The sequence below is a fragment of the Emiliania huxleyi genome (assembly GCF_000372725.1).
Source record: "Emiliania huxleyi CCMP1516 unplaced genomic scaffold EMIHUscaffold_3, whole genome shotgun sequence".
Taxonomy (NCBI): Eukaryota; Haptophyta; order Isochrysidales; family Noelaerhabdaceae; genus Emiliania; species Emiliania huxleyi.
The window spans coordinates 1,098,410-1,107,958 of NW_005199770.1; the positions used below are offsets into that span (position 1 = coordinate 1,098,410).

Sequence of the window (9,549 nt, forward strand, 5' to 3'; positions counted from 1 at the left end):
ACAAGGAAAGAACAACAGAGGGGGGGTAGCAAGAGACGCACGGAGGAATGAATAAAACAACCAAGCAGGCGATCTCGCACAATCCGAACGCGACTACCGAGGAAGAAGTGACGCCACCCCGCCCGCCCCTCCCACGCACACACGCTCCCCGCCCCTCGCACAGCCAGCTGCCCACAGAGCTCTCCGCTCCTCCGCTCCCCCGCTCCGCCCCCACAGCTCTCCGCCCTGCCCGGCCTGCGCTGGATCCGACTGCTCTACTGCTACCCGAGCTACTTCTCCGACGACCTCGTCGCCGAGATCGCAACCAACCCGAAGGTGGTCAAGTACATCGACATCCCGCTCCAGCACCTCGCCGCGCCGACCCTGCAGCGCATGCGCCGCCCGGGCGCCACCGCGCCGACCGCGCCGCCGCTCTGTCGGGTGACGCGTTTTGGGTCACACTCCCGAGTCTTCCGCGCCCAGGCGCCAAGGCGACCATCTCGCTGCTCGAGCGGCTGCGGCGCGAGGTCCCGAGCCTCGTCCTGCGCACAACCTTCATCTGCGGCTTCCCGGGAGAGAGCGACGACGACCACGACGAGCTCGTACGGCAGGCGCATCTCTCGGCTGCACCTCGGCTGTACCTCGGCTGTACCTCGGCTGTACTTCGGCTGTACCTCGGTTGTGTCTCGGTTGTGTCTCGGCTCCTCTCGGCGCCTCTCGGCGCCTCTCGGCGCCTCTCGGCATATCTCGGCATATCTCGGCATATCTCGGCTGTCTCTCGGCGCCTCTCGGCATATCTCGGCATATCTCGGCATATCTCGGCTGTCTCTCGACAGGCGCGCCGTCTCGGCTTTGAGCGCGGCGGCGCCTTCTCCTACTCCGCCGAGGACGGCACGCCCGCGGCGAGCATGGCGGGGCAGGTGGAGGAGGAGACCAAGCAGGCGCGCAAGGACGAGCTCGTCGCCTTGTTCCAGGAAGCGTCGGCCGCGTGGGCCGAGGCGCGAGTGGGGAGCGAGCTGCGCGTGATGGTCGATCGGATGGACGGGCTGGACGCGGTCGGCCGCACCGAGCACGACGCGCCCGACATCGACGGCGCCGTCCGCATCCCGGCGATGCCGCTGCCGCCGGGCTCAGAGGCGCATTCCGCCGCCGCCGCCGCCCCCGCCCCCGCCGCTCTCGCCGCCCGCCGCTCCCACCCTTCGCTCCGCCGCCGTCGCTGCCGTACGTTGTGATGGTGCTCCCCGGCGCCTCAGCCTCTCTTGGCTCCACGGCTCCCCTCTCTCTTCCCGCGCCCCACCTCCAGCCCTCCCTTTTGCCTCAGGTGCTTGTGCGCGTGCTCTACGCGGACGTGGACGGCGAGCTTGTCGGCGAGGTTGTCGGTTCCCCGCCGCAGTGACCACTGTCCACGCCTCTCAACGTGTTCTCTCTGCACTGACCGCTCTGTCCACCGCTCGCGTTGGTTTAGTTGGTTGTGTTACTGTTAGCCGTTCACGTACACTGTCAGATTCCACTGTGTAACTGTAAAGCCAAAAAGCGCGCGCCGTAACTCGACAACCAACTTTGGGAACTTCTTTGGGACGACAAAATCGCGCTCGCGGCTCGGATCAGGCATCAGGCGATCAGCCCACGACGCACGAGCACGACCGGAACTCCGCGTGTCAGGTGTCACATAGTGTAAACTTCTCTCTATTTTTGTGGGCATCCTCTCCGTCACGTATGAAATTGTACATATATACATGTGTGGGGGACAGTCACACAGTCGGTGCAGGGACGGCGCGCTCAAACGCCGAGCAGAGGCGAAGAACAGGGGCGACGTCAGGTGTCTAGTCCGCCGCGCCCACTGCACCCCTTACCAGTCTGGTTCCTCCACGTGGAGGCCGATGGCCACGCCGCGGTGGCGTCTCCTGGCGTCCCGCACGGCGCCTTGGAGCGCCTTGCTCATCGCATCCGGCCCGCATACGCACACACACAGGCCCGTCGTGATGGGCGAGGCAGCCTCCGGAGTTGCAACAGCCTCAACCTCTGCCACCGCCTTGTCGATCAGCTCCGCCATGTCTGGTCTCCCGAGCAGAACCGAGCGCTGCCGCGCCTGCAGCGTGGTGCTCTGCGCACCCGCGCCTGCTGCGCCGGTGCCTGCGCTTTCACCTTCACTTGAAGCGAGACACGCGCACTTCATCGAGGCGATGACATGGCTGCTCGCCCACCGCGCGAACGCGGTCGCGGCTGCAATGGAAACGAAAGCGCACGCAACAGGGAGAGCCCTGGCCAGGAGGTACTGCGCCTCCGTCGGCTCGCCCTCAAAGCACCCGTCGCCACAGCCCTTCTCGTAGTCGACGTACAGGGAACTGGCGCCCTTGAAGTAGAAGTAGGACATCTGTGTCAGACAGAGCGACACCACGCCCACAAACGCGAAGAGCCACGGCCTAGTGCCGCCCCTCCCGACGGCCCTCTGCGCCGGGGCCGCGATCGTCGACACCGGCTCGGGAGCCGCATCGATCCCGTCCTCTCGTGCCGAAGCGCGAGTCAGGAACACTGTGGTACCGCTCTCAGGCAAGTACGGCCCCATGACATCGAGCTCTGCGTGCGTGCGCCCGCACCACACCAGCCGCATGGTCTGTGCCGTGGCGCCGTGGAGACGGCACATCTCTTGCCATTCCTCTATCGCAGGCAGCCACGGAGCCACACCCACCCCGCCAGCGACGAACAGCACGTGCGAGTACGAGCGCCACGGAGGCGAGGCATTGCCGTACACGCCGTCGACCTCGCACGCCAAGTCGGTGGCGACGCTGCTGAGCCGACTCATCGGTGCGGAGCCGTGCTCGATGCCGAGGGCGGCGGCCGCCTGTTTCTGAGCGAGCTCGTGCAAACGCCTGGTCCAGTCGCCGTTCGCCTTGATCACGATGCTCGGGCAGCGAGCGGCGAGGGAGAAGGCGTGCGACTCTCCGCCAAGGGCGGGAACCCGGAGGTACAGGAACTGCGTGCCGTATGCGGCTTCGGATCTGAGCGACGGACCTGCAACATCGACCCGCACCCAATCGGCGGTCATCAGCCGCACGCGAGCGGTCACGTGGTGGAAGCGGCTGGTCGCCGTCCTGTTCAGGAAGTCCGTGCGGTCCAGAAAGTAGGCGAACACTCCGGGAACGACGAAGACCATCATCTGAAACTCGTGGACAGCGCCCAGCACGATGAAGAAGGCGGCAGCAGGGACATGCACGACGTAGAAGAGGTCGTAGCGCGCCCGGCGCAGCCGCGGCAGAGAGAAGGCCGATAAGGATATGGCGGCAAGCGTGCCAATAAGGCCGACCAAAATGAAGACACCCAAAGTGTTTGGCTCCGGTTCGCCAGTCTCGACGCTCAGCCGCGTGGCCCACGGCCAGAAGTAGACACGCAATGCTGCCAGCACGGCGTGCAGCTGTGTGCCGTCGAACTCTCCCGGGCACTCTGGGCCTCGCGTGTGGTTGCCGTGCGCGAGGTGATGCTTCCAGTCCTCGTAGTCGCTCGCGGCGTCCAGCGCTGGGGTGACTGTGTAGCACAGCGAGTGGATCACGACCTGCGCAACACACCACCAGCCCTGCGCCGACAACGGGAAGGGAGGCGTCGTGAGCAGCGCAGCGTCGTGAAACAGAGGGTCTGGGAGAAGTGTCTGGGCCGCGCCGTGACGCGATGGAACGCGACCCCCTCAGGGAATCCCGCGGCAGCGGCGTTGAGCCAGAGCGACTGACGGGCGATGGGCAGCAGGCACATCCCCATCATCCACTTGCAAGCCTTGCCCGAGATGTAGCCCCAGCCGTCGACGAGGTCCGTAGCGTCCGCATAGCTCTGGCAGGCCCACCATGGGATGACGCCAGCGAGCAGCATAATGTTGGCCTTACCAGCCGCCGGTGTTCTGAACGTTCTGAGAACGCATCCGACTTTTCCGAGCCCTGCCATTCTGATCATTCCCCTTACCTAGCCAACTCAGGCCATCACCTCGACAGTCGTATTGCGGCGAGATCCATCCGGCCTCGCAAACTCCTGCAGTGCGTCCAGGTTCTTTCGATGGGTCCAGGCGGAGGGCGTTAGCTGGCACAGGGACCGCGCCGAGGGGTGCATACACCCATATACCTGGCGAGACGCGAGTAGAGACCACGCCTCACTTTTTTTTCACAGGGGGGATCCGTCTGGAAAAAGGATAGCCTCCCACATAACATGTGTCTCAGAGAGCCGGAAAAGAATTTTAAACAATCATCGCACGACACTAGGTAGGCAGACAGTTGAAGAACAGCCAGTGCCGGACTGGACACCAACGCGACACTGGGACGGAAAAGAAAAGGCACCCGGCGTGGCTCCCGGGGCAGTGGTGGAGATCCTCCAGCATGCCACCGAAAAAGGCGAGGTTGGCTCCGGCCGGGTCAGACGCCGGCTCCTCCCGCGATGCGGCCCAGCGTCTGTATGCGCGAGAGCCCGACGGCGCGCGCCAGCTTGCTCAGCACTTTGTCTCGCTCGTGCAAGACCATATGCGGGGCGGCGCCGACCGCGAACAGCTCTCCATCGGGCTCGCCGGCTTAGGTCTGCACGAAACACACGTCGAGACCCTTGAGAATGTCGGCGTGATCAAGCGCAATGACGACACCTTCCTCGCCGAGCTTGGCGAGACGTTTGTCGTGCCGACCAATGAGCGCGACAAGTGCGCCCGCTGGAGCCAGGCCGTGCGCGAGCTGGAAGGTAGGATCGAGGCGGTGTGGCCAGCGGCTGCAGTGCCAGTGGCTGCGGGGGAGCGGCCGGCGAGGCGCGTGGAGCAGGCTCGCCAATCGCCAGCCTCGCCCCGTCCCTGTGCGTGGAGAGGCCGCCTCAGTCCCCGTGCGTGGAGAGGTAGAGCTTCTCACCACACCTCTACCTCTCCCTCCTCCCACCCACTGTACGCAGATGTCGCTCCATGCCGCGGCCGATCGGGTGGAGGACGATAAGACCGTGCCGATGACGGAGGCAGAGGGAGGCGAGGGGGCGGCGGGGAGCAGCGGCGCGGCGAGCAGCAGCGCGGTGCGGCGCCCTCCCCTCGGCCCTCTCGCGAGCCCGACCACGGATGAGGTGCAATCAGTGGTGCCCCCCCCCCCCCCTCCCTCCGACACCTCGAGGGGCAAGATACTCCGAAGCCTCGTCCCAACCTGCCCTCCCCATCGCTTGGGCCTCAGGGCGCCACGTCCGAGAGCTCTGGGATTGACCCGGTGTTTGAGGCGCGCTTACCCTGTGCCCGATCTGTCCCGATCCGTCGCGCTCACCACGCCGCGCTCACTGCATGCCGCGCGCGGCATAGGGGGTGAGGACCATGCTCCTTGCGCGGACCCCCCCGCTGTCGAAGGCGCTGGTGCCCAAGTACGAGCGCATCAAGGCTCTCCTCGCCGATGACGACTTCACGTGCATCGGCGAGATGCAGCAGTACGACACTCTCCGCGACATCTTGTCGTCGGACAACACGAATGCGGAGAAGCTCGGGGTACTCAAATTTCTCTATCTCGAGTCGGACAAGTTCATAGTCCATGTGCCATCTCCCTTCACGACGCCGCTCGAGCTCGCGACGGAAACGCTCGCGGGCACGGAAGGACTGGACGAGCTGACGGATCGGATGCGAGCCCTGCTCGCCATGCCTCGTGCTGCGAGCCCTGCTCCCGTCTAAGCCTACTAATACTGTTGCATGCCGGTAGTATGTTTGTGGCTGTGTATATGGGAAGCGCCCTGAGACCCTCCGAGACGCGCGAGAGCGCGATCTGTACCCCTGAATGGGTTGCTGTGGTGTGTGGACCAGTGTGGACAGCTTCACAGCTCCACTTCCTGCAGAAACAAACCCGTACAACTTGCATGCCTGGGACAGATGGGTGCCCTGAGCACCTGAGCGGAGTATGAGACCAGTGTTATAAGGTATTCGTGGAGCTGCACCCCTGTTCACACTTGTTCGCGCTGTGAAAAGAGCTTGTCGCGGCCGTGTTCTGCTGGCGGCCCGCTCGCGCCGAGCCCTCCTCGGTCCTGCTGGCAAGGTCTGAGCTGCCACGCTCGATACCTCTGCGCCTCCTCTGTAGCCCGCGCCTCGCTGGACACGCGTAGGGCGGCAGCGGGCGATCCGCTCGCATCGCAGGCGCGTGCCGCCTGCCTCACATCACTCACCCGCTCGCCCGCCTCAACAGCAGTCCTCCCCTCCATTCTAATACGGGCAGCGCCGACCCGTTTGCTCCATTGGTCTTGCAGGAGGGTCGGCACCGAGTCTGGGCTGAGTCGGCGGTCCAGCTCTCCTTGCCGAAGTGTCGCTCGACTGCTGGTGAGCGGTAGTGCAAGAGGAGACTCCATCTACAGACAATCATACCATCTGTTCCTGTGCAAGTGATTTTAGCTTAGCTCTCTTGTTTCGCTACAATTGTTTGGCTCCTCCTCTTTAACCTAGTGCTCCCTCCTCCCCCCACTGCGCCGCTTCCGCGGCTCACCCGCAGGTGTGCCAGGCCCTCCATCACCCTTGCCGCCGCGCCGCTTCTTCCCGCCACGCGGTCCCCGGCGCCGATGCGGCCGGGGCTGGGACCGTGAGCGGCGATCGCGCTCCGAGTCGCCCAGCGACGGCAAGGCAGGACGACGAGGCGCGACGGCCGTTGAGCGGAGGGCTGGCGAGCAAAAAGAGGCGCCTCCGTGCGCAAACTTCAGAGGGACTCTTATGAGTTATGCCCCCGGGCTCCGCAACGAAACCACTACGTGCTATGAGTTTTCACGATCAGTTCCGGTTACCCCCGAGCCAGAATTCCTGGGGTCAGTTTTGCTGCGCTCTGAAATGTCTCTCTCTATCTCTCTCTCCGTCCGATTTTCGTGTCAAAAATGCTTATTGGTTATCGGGGGATCTCGGCGCGCGACAATACGGCATTAGAGACAGAGACGCGAACAGTACAGCATTTACAAAGCGGCACGAGCGAATGAAGATACTTACGGGAAAACCAGCATGGTGCCGAACGCGCCGTAGAAGTTGTGCAGCTGGAAGCCGGGGCGGCCCAAAAAGTGGGTAAATCCAGCCGCCTCGACTTTCAGCATCGCCTACAACCAAACAAACCTAGCTGGGTGGGGATGAGGGATGTGCTGAAAGTGCAGGAGGATGTTTCACCTGCATAATCTTGCAGCCATGCTCCGAAGACAGCTTCGCTGGGCAGCGGAACAGCATGTACCTATTGCAAAAGGCATGCACTTCAAAGCCCGCAATCACGACATGTCCAGATACTCCGGTATATCTGCGCCACAACCAGTAGAGCCAGCCAATGAAATAGCTCCCCGAGTGGCGGTCGATCGCCGCGAAGTGCAGCCCGTAGGAGGAAGAGCGGTCAAAAGACCTCATCCTGAGCAACCGGCGGAGCACTTTTAACCTCACAGGGGCAACTTCATCCCACCGGCGAGGACACGCCTGATGCCAGCGCTCGCAAACCACCGTGCGAGTGCGGCGAGGAAAGCAACGCTCTCCGTGCTGTCCGCGTTGGCGAGGTCCACCTAGATGTTGCCCGTAAAGCCCAAGCCGATGAGCCGAGATGAGCCGAGATCGTGATGGGCCGAGATGAGCCGAGATGAGCCGAGATGATGAGCCGAGATGAGCCGAAAGTGAAGGGAGAGGAAGACGAGAGGGAAGGGGGGGCGAGAATTGAGACGAGAGGCGGGAGCGCGCACCTAAGGGACGTGACCTGTTCATGCGCAGGACGCACGCCAAAGACAAGGGAAGCGGGCAGCGGCGGCAAAGGCGATGCGCGCGCCGAGGTGATCAACCCGCCGTGGCGGTGGCTGTTGCGGTCGCCACCCGGCTGCACCTCGACGGGAATCTGCCCGTCGTTGATGACCAGCGTGTCGGCGTTGTTGGCTTGGTCAGGCATGGCAACGACGAAGGCCTTGAGGGGCAGCAGCTCGAGGCGGCCGAGCTCGCGGAGCGCTGCCTCTTCGGTCTGCGCGTCCTGAGAGGCAAGGAAGGGCGCCGGGGGCGAAGTGGAGGCGGAGGGAGGAGCGCGCAAATGGGAGCTGCGCCGTTGAGCCTGCGATGTCGACTGCTGCGCGAGCTCGGCGAGCTCGTTGCACCGAGTCATAAAGAGGCGGTCGCACATCACGATGTCGGCGCTCTCAGTGCACTCGAAGGCCCCCGTCCATTCAAAGGCAAAGAAGCCGCGCTGCGCCTCCTCCGTGTGGAACTTGTTTAGCCCCTCGGCGAGCGCCTACCGAAAGTGCGAGGATCGCACGAAGATTCACGAAGGGCGACACTCTCGAAGGGCACAGGCGGAGGTGGGTCGGAGAGAAGGAGTCAGACCGAGGGGGAGAGCACTCCGTGCCTTGATCACGCACAAGCCACCGAGGTGGCGTTGCTTTCCGGCCAGATGAAGCAGCACCCCGTTGGCGTCATAGACGCTTGAACAGGCCCTCAGCGGCACGTTCGGGAAGTTGGTGGTGAGGCAGTACGGGAAGGGCTCCTTGCGGCCTGTGCCGTGTGAGGGGGCCGGGCGGTGGGAATGGGGGTGGGAGAGTCGCGCTGCAGTCGCGAAGAGTCGAGCCGAGGAAGTTGATGGTCTGGCGCACGCCGGGCGTCAGTTGCTGCGTGAGCGCGTCGAGCTCGTGCCGTGCCGCATTGACGTCGAGCGGCAGGGCGACGTTCGCGCATCGGAGGGGTACGAGGGGCGCATCGGAGGGGTACGGATCGACGTCCGCCCGGGGAAAGGACGTCAAATCCTTGGCGATGGCGGCGAAGGCGATGCCGCCTTCGCCCTTGACTTTGCAGCCGCTGAGTACACGGGAAGAACATTCGCTGACTGTCAGAATGAGGAGGGGTGTGCAGTGTGCGGGTGAGCGGGCGGGCGAGAGAGGGGCGAGGGAGAGCGGGAGGCAGGGAGGCATGCAGGGAGTGAGGGAGAGGGAGGGGGTGCGCACAATACGGGAAGCACATTGAGCGTGGAGCCCGCGGCCGCACGGCCGCGCTGGTAAGGGCCATGCTCTACCGCGGATGTGGCGGCGCCACTCCAGCCGACCAACCTAGCCTGCCAGCCCACGCTGTCGCCGCCGGCCTCGGCATCGGCGGCCGTGTAGGGCTGCGGGAGAGAAGGAAGCAGGTGAGAAGGGGGCGAGGGGCAGGGCAGGAGGGAAACGTGGGGGGGAGGGTATGATCAGGGGGGAAGGGGTGAGAATGACTCGCCTGGTCGGGGTTTCGCCGTCCTCCATTGCGGTGGGTGGACTTGTTGGCGGACGCGAGCGAGTCAAAGTGCTCTCGGTACCATACGCACGACACACAGTCGAGCGTGTGCTGCTCCCCGTTCTCGGCGCGGACGGTGTAGAAGCGGTCGTCCGCGCCTAGAGGCGAAGCGCGCTGTGTGGGGTGCAGGCCCTGCGGTGAGGGGTGGGTCAGCAGATGAGCAGACCTACCGCCGCCACCACCTGCGCGCGCACGGCCTCCGTGCGAGCGTCGCCCCGACGGGTTGGCGCGACCGCGCGCTCAAAGGTCACCCTTGCTCCAACAGCGAGGATTGGCGGCGGGAACAATGGCAGCGCGGCGCCGTCGTAGTTTGACCGCCACCACGTCCGGCAGAGAAGCTGCAGGCTCGG

General features: G+C 64.5%; 4 protein-coding genes across 4 annotated transcripts in view; 1 reads left to right on the plus strand and 3 right to left on the minus strand.

The window, feature by feature from the left end:
- Positions 1-1,211, plus strand: part of EMIHUDRAFT_425849 (hypothetical protein) — a gene marked incomplete at both ends in the record, with an annotated part of 2,475 nt that extends 1,264 nt beyond the window's left edge. The window contains 3 exons of the mRNA XM_005775285.1: positions 168-420; positions 492-581; positions 816-1,211. Coding sequence (XP_005775342.1) covers positions 168-420; positions 492-581; positions 816-1,211 — 739 coding nt within the window. The remainder of the gene's footprint in view (positions 1-167; positions 421-491; positions 582-815) is intronic.
- A 248-nt stretch (positions 1,212-1,459) lies between these two features.
- Positions 1,460-1,717, minus strand: EMIHUDRAFT_195349 (hypothetical protein; the record flags this gene model as incomplete). Its single annotated transcript, XM_005775286.1, has 2 exons — positions 1,460-1,570; positions 1,649-1,717. The coding sequence occupies 2 exons, from the start codon at positions 1,715-1,717 to the stop codon at positions 1,460-1,462; spliced, it is 180 nt and encodes a 59-aa protein (XP_005775343.1).
- A 111-nt stretch (positions 1,718-1,828) lies between these two features.
- On the minus strand, positions 1,829-3,909 carry EMIHUDRAFT_195350 (ferric reductase; the record flags this gene model as incomplete). The annotated part of the gene is made up of 2 exons (XM_005775287.1): positions 1,829-3,529; positions 3,655-3,909. 2 exons carry the CDS (start codon positions 3,907-3,909, stop codon positions 1,829-1,831), a joined length of 1,956 nt encoding a protein of 651 aa, XP_005775344.1.
- A 2,891-nt stretch (positions 3,910-6,800) lies between these two features.
- Positions 6,801-8,174, minus strand: EMIHUDRAFT_432080 (hypothetical protein). The gene is made up of 7 exons (XM_005775288.1): positions 7,998-8,174; positions 7,738-7,919; positions 7,651-7,655; positions 7,371-7,467; positions 7,221-7,319; positions 7,091-7,151; positions 6,801-7,023 (listed from the first exon to the last, which is right to left on the minus strand). Exons 1-7 carry the CDS (start codon positions 8,064-8,066, stop codon positions 6,916-6,918), a joined length of 621 nt encoding a protein of 206 aa, XP_005775345.1. The 5' UTR covers positions 8,067-8,174; the 3' UTR covers positions 6,801-6,915.
- Positions 8,175-9,549: the final 1,375 nt, after the last annotated feature.

Bases quoted from the DNA above. Each gene is read 5' to 3' on its own strand.
- EMIHUDRAFT_432080 (XM_005775288.1), bottom strand. From the start codon at position 8,066: ATGTGCGACCGCCTCTTTATGACTCGGTGCAACGAGCTCGCCGAGCTC. The intron at 7,920-7,997 runs GCTCAACGGCGC...CTTGCCTCTCAG, and splicing joins CGCAGCAGTCGACATCGCAG to GACGCGCAGACCGAAGAGGC. The intron at 7,152-7,220 runs GCGCAGATATAC...CTTTTGCAATAG, and splicing joins GGCTGGCTCTACTGGTTGTG to GTACATGCTGTTCCGCTGCC.